At 44.6% G+C, this 16248-nt stretch overlaps 1 protein-coding gene across 3 annotated transcripts; it reads right to left on the reverse strand.

The window, feature by feature from the left end:
* Positions 1 to 4261: 4261 nt before the first annotated feature.
* On the reverse strand, positions 4262 to 14232 carry ZBTB8OS (zinc finger and BTB domain containing 8 opposite strand). 3 transcript variants are annotated; one of them, XM_029081459.2, is made up of 7 exons: positions 14092 to 14227; positions 9771 to 9795; positions 9174 to 9295; positions 7693 to 7775; positions 7319 to 7371; positions 6714 to 6750; positions 4262 to 4799 (listed from the first exon to the last, which is right to left on the reverse strand). In XM_029081459.2, the coding sequence occupies exons 1-7, from the start codon at positions 14186 to 14188 to the stop codon at positions 4713 to 4715; spliced, it is 504 nt and encodes a 167-aa protein (XP_028937292.1). In that variant the 5' UTR covers positions 14189 to 14227; the 3' UTR covers positions 4262 to 4712. The 3 variants fall into 3 exon arrangements, with proteins under 3 accessions (XP_028937292.1, XP_028937294.1, XP_028937293.1); XM_029081461.2 differs by having other exon boundaries at positions 9752 to 9795; positions 14092 to 14107; XM_029081460.2 differs by lacking the exon at positions 6714 to 6750 and having other exon boundaries at positions 14092 to 14232.
* Between the last annotated feature and the right edge of the window lie 2016 nt (positions 14233 to 16248).

Consider the following 16248-nt stretch of genomic DNA (forward strand, 5'->3'; position numbering starts at 1 on the left):
TCTATTTATTTATATCAATATCTGTCTCCCCCTCTAGACTCTGAGCTCTTTGTGGGCAGGAATGTGTTGTTATATTGTACTCTCCCAGGCGCTTAGTACAGCACTTTGCCCACAGTAAGCACTCAATAAATATGATTGATCAGACCGGCTGATCCACTTTCCCCACCTTCAAAGCCTTATTAAAAACAGTTCACCTCCTAAAGGTCTTCCCCAACTAAGACCTCATTTCCTTTCGTTCTTTCATTAGTATTTATTGAGCGCTTACTGTGTGCAGAAGACTGTACCGAGTGCTTGGGAAAATATAATATGACAATAAACAACGACATTCCCTGCCCATAAGTTTACGGTCGGGGAGGCAGCCCACTCCCTTCCGTGTCACCGTTGCGTGCGATTCGAACCCCTTATTCACCCCTTTCTCAGGCCCACAGCACATACGTACTTATCGGTACTTTAATCTATTAATTTACATTAATGTCCATCTCCACCAACTCTGTTATATTACCCTCTCCCAAGCACTGAGCAGAGTGCTCTGCACAAAGGAGGCACTCAAACAGTATGATTGATACCTTATTTAAAATTTCTCTCTGGCTTAGCTGTATAGACTGGGCCACTAAGATTATTTCATTTTCTCTTCAGTACTAAAATTGATTTGTTTTACCTCAGCTCATGTTAGGCTTCCAGATGGAATTTAGCACCTGGCTAAAATGAGAAATTATTTCTAATCTTTTTGCTCAGAGATGCTACCGATCAAAACTTCAGGTAAAAGAATAAAAACTTGGATAAAATCAGTTCACTTCAAAAGTGAGACGCTGATTACTTAAAACAGTTACCAAGTTTTGCTAATCTGATGTCGGCATCTCTAGGCAAACCAGTTCCATCAGCAAATTTTTAAATTATTTGAAGTGTCAACTTTTTTTAACTGATGATGGAAGGGAAAAATTAATAAATGATGCTGAATATATCTTATTTTTAAGAGGTAGTATTTCTTGTTTTATGTCCTTGCTTACCTTATCCTTTTATACAAATAAAATAGCTAGAAGGAAAAAAGAGCCTTCTCAAAGTTTTGATAGGTCTTTTTCCCTAATTAAAAAAAAAGACGTTAATTGAATCCCTTCTTCCACCTCTCCAGGTTGCGTCGGGAAACAGGGTATGTGTCATCTTTTTTATGGTATTTGTTAAGTGCTTACTATGTGCCAGGCACTGGGGCAGGTACAAGCTAATCAGGTTGGACACCGTCCATGTCCCACATGGGGCTCACGGTCTTAATCCCCATTTCACAGGAGAGGTAACTGAGGCACAGCGAAGCAAAGTGACTTGCCCAAGGTTACCCAATAGACAAGTGGTGGAGTCGGAATTAGAACCCAGATTCTTCTAACTGCCAAGCCGGACTCTATCCACTACACCATGCTGTTTCTCTGCATGAAGGCCCAGCCCATAGCGGAGTTGATGACAAGTACTCCAAAAGAGTACATGTATTACATGTGTGGGCTAGGCTCTTCAATGACACATTTATTTTTTTTTTTTACAAGGCAAAAGCTGTTGTCCTGTTTTCTTCCCCCAAATCTTTCCTGAGCTTAAAACAACAAATATCCTTTTTTAGGGCATTTATTTTAGAAAAGCTATTTCCAGAAAAGTATTTTTTCAAACATTAAAAAAACTCTCTCTTGTACGCTGACCCAAGATAGAACAAAATGCATTTGTCGTGTTTTTTAAAAAGGAGAAACATTCAGCATTTCCACACTGGGCCTCCGCTCGGTCCTCTGCATCTACTATAGTATGTGGGAATTATACAGGCGGAGGGGTTTCGGTTTTCTCAAGAAGAAAATAAGATTGATAATTCCACTACTAATTCGATTTGGAGGGCAGTTTAATAAAACCACTTCCTTGGGGCATTCACATTCATCAATGGGCTCCGGACCTAATTTACAGAAGCGCCTCTTCCCTCCTTCTTTTCCTTAGCCTCAGTAGGACTACATATATCTCCTACAAAAAACCAAACCAATTTCTTTGTTAGAGCACAAATCTGAAGAATACTACATAAAGCTATGGCACCACCCAGTGGTAAATTATTTTTAATGTTCAGGTATTAAAAACAGTACAAGAGTCTTACACAAGGTGAAACTTGTCAGTTAACAGTTTCCATCTGCGACCAAGTACTCCTGAGGTAAACTTTGAAACTGGAGTGATGACAACTGGTTTAACTAATCGTACTAGCTCCAGGATGCCTCATATCAGACAGATAATTGCTCTCCCTCACTTCAAAGCCTTATGCAAGGTACATTCCTCCAAGAAGTCTTCCCTAAGCCCTTCTCTCTTCTCCCACTCCTTCTTCACTCTGACTTGCTCTCTTCATTCATCCTCCCTCCCTTCCTCACAGCACACACGTATATAGCTGTAATTTATTTATATTAATGTCTGCCTCCACTTCTAAACTGTGAGCTTGTTTTGGGGGGAGGGAATGTGCCTGATGTTATACTCTCCCAAGCGCTTAGTACAGTGCTCTGCACACAGTAAGTGCTCAGTAAATACTTTAGAATGAATGGAGTAATGAATAGTGGGTCCTCATTCCTCAAAATGTAAACAAGGCCACTACCAGTGCTAGATTGAGGCACCTTGAGGCCAGGGATTGTCTTCTAATTTGTCTGTCTCCCCCGTTTAAACTGCGAGCCCATTGTTGGGCAGGAATTGTCTCTATCTGTTCCCGAATTTTACATTCCAAGCGCTTAATACAGTGCTCTGCACAAAGTAAGCACTCAATAATTAGTTTGAATGAATAATTCCATTATACCTCTCCATATGCTAAGTTCTGTGCTCTGAACACCGGAGCCCACGTAATGCTATTTATATTTTTTATGGCATTTGTTAAGCACTTACTATGTGTCAAACACTGTACCAAGCGCTGGGGTAGGTACCAGTTGATTAGGTTGGACACAGTCTTTGTCCAATATGGGGCTCGCAGTCTAAGTAGGATTGATTGATTTCTGGGTCAGGTCGATGGCCCACCCAGCCCAAGAGTGTCTCTAACAGTGGCAGTTAAGGCCTGTTGTTACTCCTGAGGGACTGATACACTGAGAAGCAGCGTGGCTCAGTGGAAAGAGCACAGGCTTTGAAGTCAGAGGTTATGGGTTCGAATCCCCGCTCTGCCACTTGTCAGCTGTGTGACTTTGGGCAAGTCACTTAACTTCTGTGGGCCTCAGTTACCTCATCTGTAAAATGGGGATTGAGACTGTGAGCCCCACGTGGGACAACCTGATTCCCGTGTCTACCCCAGCGCTTAGAACAGTGCTCTGCACATAGTAAGCACTTAACAAATACCAACATTATTATTATTATACACAAAGAAGCCCTAGTCCTGTGGGAAAAGAATCAAGTTTTGGCTGAAACAGTCATGGTGGAAGACTTTCAGTCAACTGTACCTGTACTCACTATTCCTCAATCTCATCTTCTCTTGCCCACGTCCTGCCTCTGGCCTGGAACGCCCTCCCTCTTCGTACGACAATTACTCTCCCCACCTTCAAAGCCTTATTGAAGACATGCCTCCTCCAAAAGGCCTTCCCTAAGCCCCATTTCCTTTTCTCCCACTCCCTTCTGCATCACCCTGATTTGCTCCCCTTATTCACACCCCCCTGCAACCCAACAGGTCTTTATGCATATCTGTAATTTATTTATATTAATGTCTGTCTCTCCCTCTACACTGTAAGCTCGTTGTGGGCAGCGAATGTGCCTACCAATTGTTACACTGTTAGTGTGTACTAGCCAATGTGCCCTGCACACAGCAAGCACTCAAAGACGATTGAGTGAAAAACCGAACCTAGAGAAAGCTGAAAAGTGTGTCCCGTCACCTCAAAAAAGCACAAAAATTTTGTTCATGGGAGGGTACCCAGAGGAAGAAACTCGAGACTGTAAACTCATTGTGCGCAGGGAATGTGTCTGTTGTATTGTACTCTCCCAAGCGCTTAGTACAATGCTCTACACAAAGTACGTGCTCAATAAATACTGCTGAGTGAAACTTAAGCTGGTCAAAATCGGGTATGTGAATTTCCCCTCCTTCCCTTTCCCGACAGCAGCCTTGAGGCGATCCTACTTCTCTGGAGCTCTGCTCCTTCCCTCCCAGCTGGTGCTGGGAAGGAACTTTTTACTTAAGCCAGCCTGGACTGGGAATGTGGGATTTTGGATGTTTTGGCCGAGAATGGTAATGAACCTAGTGTAAAGGTAGACTGGGAGAAAAGCTAAGGCCAAATTGAAGCCCTAAGGAAGCTAGTTAAAATGTGGTAGCACTGTACTTTAATCTTAAATGCCGGGCTGAAAACAGTATAGGAGAGGTAGCACGTTAAAAAATTTTATATATAAATAAATTAAACATTTTGAAATGGCCTTCCTGATCTTTTGGGCTATCAAGAGAGGATATTAAAAAAATATGTCTTTCCCTTATCCCAATCTAGAATTATCCTAACAAGCATAATAATTTCATACTGCAGTCCTCATGATCCAACTCAAGTCACTAAAGAAAGGATTATTGAAAAACACATCAGTTGTCAAGCAATCTGGGGACTACAATCCTTTCTCCCCAGAAACACATTTGGAACACAGGAGATCCAGGCTCCTGAACAGTCCATCACCAAATTATTCTTAGTGTTACTGCATCTCTTGAATTCTCTCTTCCTCAAAGGTCTAGAAAGAGCAGTTCCATTCGGAATCCTTTCTTTATGGACTCATATATCAATGATTACAAACACTTCTGGCTTCTCCTCGTCATAGACCTGCATCGCTGAATAAGTAATCGCCTTGACTTCAGTGCCCTGGAGTGAAAGGAGTGATGGAGAAAAGATGGGAAAAAAATGACAAAGTATATATTAGAAATAGCACCGGGGAGACTTGAAGGCAGATCCGCAATCTGCGGCTGTTATATGATCTATTGCTCTGATTATCTTTCCCCAATCTCCTCTCCACACTCAACCCCATCACAGTCTCCTTGGAAACTTATCATCTTTGCTGGTCTCATTACTCAGCAACATTATTTCTCCATCCACATTGACTCCCATGCCCCTTGCCTGTGCCAGCTGTTTCAGATGTTTAACTCCCTCCTCAAATCCCCTGCTTCTCCCATTCCTTGCATGTAATGACCTGACCCTCTACTTGTAATAATAAAATTGAAGTCATCAGACATGATCTCCCTAAAATCTCCACTGTTCCTCTCCAATCCCTCCTCCTGCCCCTTCTTCGACTCTCCCGTCTTTCCCAGCAGGATTTCACGACGAAATCTTCTGCCTCTTCCCAGAATCTACCCCTTCCGCCAGGACTGCCGACCCCATCCCTTCCCACCTTATCAAAACTCTTGCCCCCTCCCTTTTTCCTTTCCTGCCATCTTCAATCATTCACTTTCCAATGGTTTCTTTCCCAGTGCTCTCAAACATGCTAACATATTCCCTATCTGCAAAAACAGTGAGTACTTCCACATCAACCTGTGTAAGCATTTCCCATCCCACTGGTAGCACTTATCTACAAACCATAAACTCTGTTACTTCCCCCTACTTCTAATTCATTTTAGTATCTGTCTCCCCTGCTAAACTGCAAACAACTTGAGGGCAGGGATCAGGTCCTCTAATTTTTCTGTACTCTCCCGAATGCTTAGTCCAGCACTCTACCCTCCCGTTGTGGGCAGGGATTGTCTCTCTGATTGCTATGTGGTACTTTCCAAGCCCTTAACGCAGTGCTCTGCACGCAGTAAGTGCTTAATAAATATGACTGAACAAATGAATAATAAATATTATCAATTGAAATCACATTCTTTTCATTCAAGCGAACTGTCAACTTCAATCAGTATGTGGCTCTCAATAGCTCCAGTGTTAGGAATTCAGAACAAGTAATCCTAAGCCAGCAAGAAAGGAGTCAGAAAAGCTAGCATTCATGGGCAGGAAGATAACTGGGGCTACTAGATTGTAAGCCCATTGGGGGCAGGGAATGTGGCTATCAAAACTATTGTAACCGTACTGTCCCAAGCACTTAGTACAGTACCCTGCACACAGTAAGCGCTCAATAAACATCATTGATGATACTTTAGATTAACTATCTCACATGAGATTGTATGTTTCTTGAGGACAGAAATTGTGTCTTCTACAGTCTTCGACACAGCAGGTGTTCAATAAATGCTGTTGATATGGATAAAACTCCACTGTATTGTATTCTCCCAAGCCTTAGAGCTCAATAAATATCACTGATTGATTGATGCATCATACTGTCCTGCTTCTCTAATGCTAATCAACTCACCGTACCTTGATCTTGTCTATCTCACCACCAACCTCTCACCCATGTCCTGCCTCTGGCCTGGAACGCCTTTCCTCTTCATATGCGACAATGACTCTCCCCACCTTCAAAGCCATATTGAAGGTACATCTCCTCCAAGAGGACTTCCCTGATTATGCTCTCATTTCCTCTTCTCCTACTCCCTTCTGCACTGCCCGTGCATTTTGATTTGCACTCTTTATTTACCCCTCCCTCAGCCCCGCAGCACTTACGTACATAACCGTAATTTATTTATTCCTGTTAACATCTGTCTCCCCGTCTAGACTGTAAGCTCAATGTGGGCAGGGAACGCGTCTATCAACTTTGTTATACTGTACTCTCCCAAGCGCTTAGTACAGGTGCTCGAGACACAGTAAGCACCCAATAAATACGACTGATTGATATTTATAGTTTGCTGGACTGTAACATACCTGAGGGTGCTTAGGCAAAGAAAACTCTTCTCCCCACCTTAAATTAGAAAAGGCATTAAAAAACAATTAGGGTTTGCCTGATTGCAAATATTTTCACTGTAGTTTCTTGGCTTCAGAAGTATATGGAATGGTTAACAGTTTGGAAATTTAAACAGGGTTAGCACGGAAACTTTATCAAAAATGCTGACCTCCAGTTTGTGAGGGATGAAGGGGGAGAGTAATTCTATTTGAGCCAAACACCTGTGTGTACGTTAATGCACACACACAGACACACAAAAAAAACCAAACCAATAACCCTAGTCCGCTATTCCATCCACACAATGGGCCTAATTCAATAGCAACATCCAGGTTCTAAATGAGAAGTCATACAATAATGTTCCTGTGTGAGCTCAGACTGTGGTGTCGATTAGATAACTTGCACCCATCATGGGGAAGGGGCCCCAAAATTCTTAAAGAGGATACTAGTTGCTTCTGTTCCTCAGTCCTCAGGTTTAGATTTAGTTTCCATTTGATTACTTTCCCAAACTGTCCACTAGGAATTTTCAGATCCTATCTTATCCTATTTCAGGACCTATCGGTCATCTAAACAAGCTCTGCCAACTCACCCAATTGACCGTATTTTGAAGTTCATTCGATCAATGTGAAGCACTTTGATTTCCTAGAGAGAAAGAAGATGCGGGTGGGGGAGTGGCAAAGGATCATAAACAGACCAGGACCAAACATAATTTAGCATATCTATATCATCTAATATCAATGTAATATTAGACAAGTGTTTTCTGGTAGCAGCCTCCAGTTGTTTAAGGAATGAAGGTACAGGAAATTCGAACGCTGCACCATCTCACAGAGAATAGATTAGCTTGTAATTAGCATTGTTTTCCTATGTTTATAGAAATGGAAAGGCTGGATGCTGTCGATTAATTTTAAATCAATCCATGAGGTGATGTTGGCAGAAAACAGCAGCGAGCAAAACTTTGCTTACCCGTGGTACGAAGAATTCGTTAGCACTGAACTTGTAGAGCCACTCGTCCAAGAAGTGAAAAAGGAGGGACAGCAAATCATGTCCTAAAGAGCCAAACCACAAACGGGCAAAGTCAATTCTTTTTCTCAACCCTTGGAAGCAGCCTGGCCTAGTGGATAAAGCACAGGCTTAGGAGCCAGGGGGCCTAATCCCGGCTCCGCCACTTGCCCGCTGTGTGACCTTGGGCAAGTCACTTCACTTCTCTATGTCTCTGTTGCCTCAACTGCCAAATTGATCAATTTGGTATTTATTGAGCCCTTTACTGTGTGCGGAACACTATATTAAGTGCTTGGGAGAGTAAAGTACCACAGAGTAAGCAGATGCATTCCCTGCCCACAAACAGCTCACAGTCTAGCGGCCAAATAGGAATTCAAATCCCTGTTCTCCCTCTTACTTAGACCATGAGCCCATGTGAGACAGTAATTTGTGCCCAACCACTGATGAACTTGTATCCCTTCCAGTGCTTAGAACAGTCCTTGACACATAATAAGCAATTAACAAATATCATAAACCCCCAAGAAACCCTCCCTCTTCTGCTGCCGAGCTTTTGCCCAAGTTGTCAGAATGGGACAACCCTAGCCCAGCTGTTGGTCCAGTGGAAAGAGTCCGGCACTGGGAATCTGCAATTAGGCAAATTTTCCGGCACTGGGAATCTGCAATTAGGCAAATTAGGCAAATAAGCCTTTGGGTCTTGCTGGATGCGGGGGAAACAGAGGGAGGGACATTCCAACAGACGAGGAATCAGATGGGATCCAAGTCCTTGTGACTTTACTGGACTACAAGTCTCATCAGTCCCCCAAACAGCATGTCCCCCTGAAAATCAGTTCAGGGCCCCAAGTGGCCTCAACTGATTTGGGGCCAAGCCCACCGGGTCAGCCTGATTGTGATCACTCCTTGATGAGACTAGGTTAAATGTTCAAAAGCAAGCAGTCACTACCTGATTTACACACAGGGCAATTCCTTCCAATCATCCAACCGATCGTATTTAATAAGCGCTTTCTGTTTGCGGAGCAGTGGGTAAAGCACCTGGGAGAGCACAATATCATACTGTTGGTAGACACGTTCCCTAACCCCAGCGAGATTACAGTAGGGAAGCAGTGTGGCCTTGTGGATAGACATGGACCTGGGGTTAAGAAGGACCTGGGTTTTAATTCCAGCTCTGCCAGGAGTCTGCTGTGTGAACTCGGGCAAGTCACTTTACTTCTCTGGGCCTCAGTTACCTCACCTGTAAATTGGGGATTAAGACCGTGAGCCCAATGGGGGACAGGGACTGTGTCCAACTCACTTAGCCTGTATCTACCCCATTGCTTAGTATAGTGCCTGGCACATAGTAAGTGGTTAACAAATACCATCATTACTGAAGCTTAAAGTCAAGAGGACGAGCTTACAGTCTAGTCTTTCTTCAGAAGAGATCAAGTTCTAGAACAGTCCTTTCTTCTTACCTTCTGTCTCCACTTCTACTGTATCCAATGGCTCCACGGTCTCCGTGTCTGTCATGTAACCAAACATGGCCATGGCACATTGCTCAAATGCTTCCTCCAGAGTGTCACCCCAAGCATGTAACCTATGGATAACACATTCGGGTTACCTCAGTCCGTCGCAAGACAGTTTAGGAGCAAAGTGATACAAACCAGTATGAACTCAGAGCGATGGAAAAGAAGCCCAGAAATAAGAATTTTTCAAGTGCTAGATTTAGATGGGGGGTCACAGCCAGTCAACCGATGCGCCCCACTCCATGGGCTGGATCTGGGCTAATGGATGGTAGAAACGGGTTTAGTTTTCCCCAGGATAATAATAATAATATTTACTAAGCACCTATTATTCTGTAATAATGTTAGTGGCTCGCTAGCACAAATAATTCCCCACCCCGGCTTAGAGTAAAAAAATATATATATATTGAAGGGAAAATGGTCATGAAGACCACAGAAATAATACCATTAATGTACAATCAGTGGATTCTCTCTGCCAACTCACTTCAAAACCAGACTTTTAGTGGAATACACACAATGATCAGACTCACAGATTCCAGAAATACTCACTGCACATCCGCTGTGTGATCCAGATCTAAGGGAGGGAAAAATACCAGTCAGACCACAATAATAATAGCAATAATTAACAATAATTATGTTACTTGTTAAGTGTGTTTTATGTGCTGAGCACTGTTCTAAGCGCTGGGGTAGATACAAGTTCATCAGGTTGGACACGGTGCCTGTACAACTTGGGGCTCACAGTCTAAGTAGGAGGGAGTAGGATTTAATCCCCATTTTGCAGATGGCACAGTTTGGTTGAGGCACATAATAAGCCATTAACAAATACCATAACAAACCAAAAAAACTCTCCATCCTCTGCTGCTGAGCTTCTGCCCAAGCTGTCTGCCCAAGGTCACATGGCAGACACGTGGAAGAGGTGGGATAAGAACCCAGGTCCTCTGAGTCCCTGATCTGCTCTTTCCAAAATGGCACACTGGTGATGATTCCAAAACTGGCCCTTACCCGGGTTATTGCCCTGGAATGTCTGTGCAACCCTGAGTGAATATTCAATTAAATTATCTTAACCAACTCGGAAAACTTACAATAATTAGTAACAATTGTCATATTTGTTAAGTGCTTACTACGTGTCAAGCACTGTACTAAGTACTGGGATAGATACCGGATAACCCATGAACTGGTGGATAGAACACAGGTCCAGAAGTCAGAAGGCCTTAGGTTCTAATCCCAGCTCTGCCAGGTGTCTTCTTGTGACCCTGGGCAAGCGACTTCACTTTTCTGAGCCTCAGTTACCTCATCTGTAAGGTGGGGATTAAGACTGTGAGCCCCATGAGGGACGTGGACTGTGTCCAACCTGATTAGCTTCTATCTACCCCAGTGCTTAGTACAGTGCCTGGCACATAGTAAGGGCTTAACAAATACCATGACAAAAACAAAAAAAAAGCCTCACAGTCCAAGTAGGAGGGAGAACAGATCCTAGATCTCCATTTTGCAGATGAAGGAACTGAGGTAGAGAAGTCAGCGCCATAAACACCATAATTATTAGAAGTTAAGTGACTCACTCGGAGTCACACAGCCCACAAATGGTGGGATCAGGATTAGAACCCAGGTTCTCTGACTCACAGGCCCGCATTCCTTCCCCTAGGCCACGCTGCTTCTCCAATCTAAGCAACTAATCAACACTGAGCTATGCTGGTTTATAAAATGAGTGTCACATCCTAGAGGGTAAAGATTAGGTGTTCTTTACAGTGCAGGCAGGAAAGGGCTCTCAATAAACAGGCAATCAATTGAGTGGAACCTCCAGTCATTGCTGAAATGTGAGGTAGGGCAGACCTTAGTCATTTGGGCATCGCTGACACATAGATGAGTGTCTGATTAGTCAGAAAGTTTTGAACAGAGGGCAGAAGGGTCAGCTGCTCTGGACTCACTGACCCAATCAATTGGACGGGATTTGCTCCCTTTATTCACCCCTTCCTGACACCCACAGCGCTTATCCCCATACCTGGGGATGGGGAGAAGCAGCGTGGCTCAGTGGAAAGAGCACGGGCTTTGGAGTCAGAGGTCATGGGTTTGAATCCCGGCTCGGCCACTTGTCAGCTGTGTGACTGTGGGCGAGTCACTTAACTTCTCTGCACCTCAGTCACCTCATCTGTAAAATGGGGATTAAAGACTGTGAGCCCCACGTGGGACAACCTGATTCCCCTGTGTCTACCCCAGTGCTTAGAACAGTGCTCTGCACATAGTAAGCGCTTAACAAATACCAACATTATTACCTGATATTTACCTATATTAAAATCTACCTCCCCTTCTAGATTTTAAGCTTGTTGTGCGCAGGGAACATACCTACCAACTCTGTTCATTCATTCATTCATTTATTCAATCCTATTTGTTGAGCGCTTACTGTGTGCAGAGCACCGTACTAAGAGCTTGGAATGTACAATTCAGCAATAGAGTCAATCCCTGCCCAACAATGGGGTCACAGTCTAAATGGGGGAGACAGACAACAAAACGATATAAATTTCATCATTCATTCATTCAATAGTATTTATTGAGCGCTTACCATGTGCAGAGCACTGTACTAAGCGCTTGGAATGTACAATTCGGCAACAGATAGAGACAATCCCTGCCCTGCCGTGATTAGACGGGCTTACAGTCTAATCACCTCTAAGCACCCCGACTTTTTACCTTTCTCGCCCTTAGACTGTGAGGCCCGGGTGGGGCGAGCACCGTGCCTGATCCGATTATACTCTACCTTCCCCAGTGTTTAGCACAATGCTTCCCACATCATAAACGTTTAACAAACACCACAATTATCATTACTACTGAGGGAAACAGTTGAAAACCGTACTAAAAGGCAGCACCAAAACTCTCTCCTTTTTTTTTTTTTGGTGATCTTTGTTAATTGCTTTCTAGGTGCTACGCACTATTCTAAGCACAGGGGTTGACACAAGCTAATTAGGTTGGACACTATGTCCCACATGGGGTTCTGTCTTAATCCCCATTTTAGAGATGAGGTAACTAGGCTCGGAGACGTGACGTGACTTGCCCAAGGTCACACAGCAGACAAATGGAAGAGCCGAGATTAGAACCCAGTTCCTTCTGACTCCCAGGCCCGTGCTCTTTCCACTAGGCCAAGCTGCTATTCTCCGGAAGACCACAATTCCCGGCCTTTTCTCCATAAAATGGCCTGGATCTGTTCGGCTCAGTGGAAAGAGCCCGGGCTTGGGAGTCAGAGGTCATGGGTTCTAATCCCGGCTCTGCCACTTGTCAGCTGCGTGACTGTGAGCAGGTTACTTAACTTCTCTGTGCCTCAGTTGGCTCATCTGTTAAATGGGGATTAAGACTGTGAGCCCCACGAGGGACAACCTGATGATCCTGTATCTACCCCAGCACTTAGAACAGTGCTCTGCACATAGTAAGTGCTTAACAAATACCAACATTATTATTATTATCATCAAAACAGAGAGGTTTTAATAAGACAGGCAGGCAGGCAAACCACGGAAACCCCAGCTCCACCACTTGTTTGTTGCTGTGTGGCCTTGGGCATGTCACTTCTCTGTGCCTCAGTTCTCTCATCTGTAAAATGGGGATTAAGACTATGAGCCCCATGTGGAACAAGGACTGTTTCCAACCAGATTAACTTCTATCCACCTCAGTACTTACAGTACCTGGTACACAGCAAGTGCTTAATATATACCATTTAAAAAATGATATTAATAATGTTTCCAAAGGGTTTAGGCTTCTCACTCAGCAGAGAATGGGGGAGTGGGGGGGAGTCCCTTGGGGTAGCTTCTAGGAGACTGAAGACCCCTCTTGGGGCACGGACTGAATCCTGCTTGGGTCTTCCCCACCCCTGGGACTCCCAAGACGGCTGGAGGAAATACAGGAGGGGAAAAAGCTTTTAGTACAATGCTCTGCACATAGTAAGTGCTAAGTGTTTCTTATTAATAATAATAATAACGGCTGGAGGGAATATGGGGGGGAAATCATTTGGTACAATGTTCTGCACATAGTACGTACTCAGTAAATATTTTACGGTGCTTGTTATTATTAATAATAATGATGGTATTTGTAAAGTGCTCTATGCACTGGTAGATACAAAGTAAACAGGTTGTCCCACATGGGGCTCACAGTCTTAATTCCCATTTTACAGATGAGGGAACTGAGGCACAGAGAAGTGAAGTGACTTGGACAAGGTCACACAGCAGACAAGTGGCGGAGGGAGGTTTATAACCCATGTCCTCAGCCCCCCTAACCCGTGCTCTTGCCACTACTATGTGCCAAACACTGTTCTAAGTGCTCGGGTGGGTACAGGTTAATTGGGTCGGTCACAGTCCCGGTCCCACATGGGGAGAGCACAGGTATTTAATCCCCGTTTTACAGTGAGGGAAACTGAGGCCCAGAGAAGTGAAGCAACGCGGCTTAGTGGAGAGAACCCGGGCTTGGGAGTCCGAGGACGTGGGTTCTAATCCCGGCTCCGCCACTTGCCTGCTGTGTGACTTTGGGCAAGTCACTTCACTGTGCCTCAGTTCCCTCATCTGTCAAATGGGGATTAAAAACTATAAGCCCCACGGGGACAACCTGTTGACCTTGTATCCCCCCCCCCCCAGCGCTTGGAACAGTGCTCTGCACATAGTAAGCGCTTAACAGATACCACCATTATGAAATGGGGGTGAAGCCCGGGTGCCCCACGTGGGCCCACCTGATGACCCCGTATCTGCCTCAGCGCTTAGGACGGTGCTCTGCACAGAGTAAGGGCTTAACAAACATCAAGGGAAGTGACTTGTCCAAGGCCACACAGCAAGGTGGGGGGGGGAGAGGCGGGATTGGAACCCAGGTCTTCTGTCTGTCGGGGGTGAGCGGGGACACTTACACTCGTACTTGCGGGTGAGCGGGGGGTACTTGGCCTTGACGGCTTTCTGGTCCTCGGTCAGATTGTAATCCCGCACGTCCTCCTGCTCCTGCGCCATCGCCGCCGTGACGTCACTTCCGCCCGCCCCCCCCCCGCCACGGGAGGACAATCCTTCAAGGGCCACGACGTCCCTCAGTCAATCAATCAATCAATCAATCGTATTTATTGAGCGCTTCCCGTGTGTGCAGCACTGTACTAAGCGCTTCTAAAGTACGATGTGGCAACAAATAAAGAGGCTCTCTGCCTCACAACGGGCTCGCAGTCTCGAAAAGGGAGACAGACCATTCATTCGTTCATTCATTCATTTATTCAATCGCATTTGTTGAGCGCTTCCCGTGTGTGCAGCACTGTACTAAGCGCTTCTAAAGTACGATGTGGCAACAAATAAAGAGGCTCTCTACCTCACAACGGGCTCGCAGTCTAGAAAAGGGAGACAGACCATTCATTCGTTCATTCATTCAATCGCATTTGTTGAGCGCTTCCCGTGTGTGCAGCACTGTACTAAGCGCTTCTAAAGTACGATGTGGCAACAAATAAAGACGATCTCTACTTCACAACGGGCTCACAGCCTAGAAAAGGGAGACAGACCATTCATTCGTTCATTCATTCATTCAATCGCATTTGTTGAGCGCTTACCGTGTGTGCAGCACTGTACTAAGCGCTTCTAAAGTGCGATGTGGCAACAAATAAAGAGGATCTCTGCCTCACAACGGGCTCGCAGTCTAGAAAAGGGAGACAGACCATTCGTTCATTCATTCAATCGTATTTGTTGGGCGCTTACCATGTGTGCAGCACTGTACTAAGCGCTTCTAAAGTACGATGTGGCAACAAATAAAGACGATCTCTACTTCACAACGGGCTCACAGCCTAGAAAAGGGAGACAGACCATTCATTCATTCGTTCATTCATTCATTCATTCATTCGTATTTGTTGAACGCTTACCGTGTGCGAAGCACTGTACTAAGCGCTTCTAAAGGACGATTCGGTAACAGAGACAATCTCCACACCACAACGATCTCAGAGTCTACAAGGGGGGGAGACAGACCATTCATTCATTCAATCGTATTTGTTGAGCGCTTACCGTGTGCGGAGCACTGTACTAAACGCTTTTAAAGGACGATTCGGCAACAGAGACAATCTCCACACCACAGCGGGCTCATAGTCTAGAAGCGGAGAGACACACCATTCATTCATTCATTCATTCATTCATTCATTCATTCATTCATTCAATCGTATTTGTTGAGCGCTTACCGTGTGCGGAGCACTGCACTAAGCGCTTCTAAAGGACGATTCGGCAACAAATAAAGAGGATGTCTACCTCACAACGGGCTCACAGTCTAGAAAAGGGAGACAGACCATTCATTCATTCATTCATTCGTATTTGTTGAGCGCTTACCGTGTGCGGAGCACTGTACTAAACACTTCTAAAGTACGATTTGGCAACAAATAAAGACAATCTCTACCTCACAACGGTCTCACAGTCTAGAAGGGAGGAGACAGACCATTCAACCATTCATTCATTCATTCATTTAATCGTATTGGTTGAACGCTTACCGTGTGTGAAGCACTGTAGTAAACGCTTCTAAAGTACGATTTGGCAACAAATAAAGACAATCTCTACCTCACAACGGTCTCACAGTCTAAAAGGGAGGAGACAGACCATTCAACTATTCATTAATTCATTTAATCGTATTGGTTGAACGCTTACCGTGTGTGAAGCACTGTAGTAAACGCTTCTAAAGTACGATTTGGCAACAAATAAAGACGATCTCTACCTCTCAACGGGCTCATAGTCTAGAAAAGGGAGACAGACCATTCATTCATTCGTTCATTCATTCATTCGTATTTGTTGAACGCTTACCGTGTGCGGAGCACTGTACTAAGCGCTTCTAAAGGACGATTCGGTAACAGAGACAATCTCCACACCATAACGGTCTCACAGTCTAGAAGGGGGGGAAACAGACCATCCATTCATTCATTCAATCGTATTTGTTGAACGCTTACTGTGTGTGGAGCACTGTACTAAGCGCTTCTAAAGGACAATTCGGCAACAGAGACAATCTCCACACCACAACGGGCTCACAGTCCAGAAGGGGGGAGACAGACCATTCATTCATT

This window comes from Ornithorhynchus anatinus, chromosome 16, assembly GCF_004115215.2.
Source record: "Ornithorhynchus anatinus isolate Pmale09 chromosome 16, mOrnAna1.pri.v4, whole genome shotgun sequence".
NCBI classification, from domain to species: domain Eukaryota; kingdom Metazoa; phylum Chordata; class Mammalia; order Monotremata; family Ornithorhynchidae; genus Ornithorhynchus; species Ornithorhynchus anatinus.

Bases quoted from the DNA above. Each gene is read 5' to 3' on its own strand.
- ZBTB8OS (XM_029081459.2), bottom strand. From the start codon at position 14,188: ATGGCGCAGGAGCAGGAGGACGTGCGGGATTACAATCTGACCGAGGAC. The intron at 9,796-14,091 runs GTAAGTGTCCCC...TCCCTCCCTTAG, and splicing joins GCTCACCCGCAAGTACGAGT to ATCTGGATCACACAGCGGAT. The intron at 9,296-9,770 runs GTGAGTATTTCT...TGTTATCCATAG, and splicing joins GATCACACAGCGGATGTGCA to GTTACATGCTTGGGGTGACA.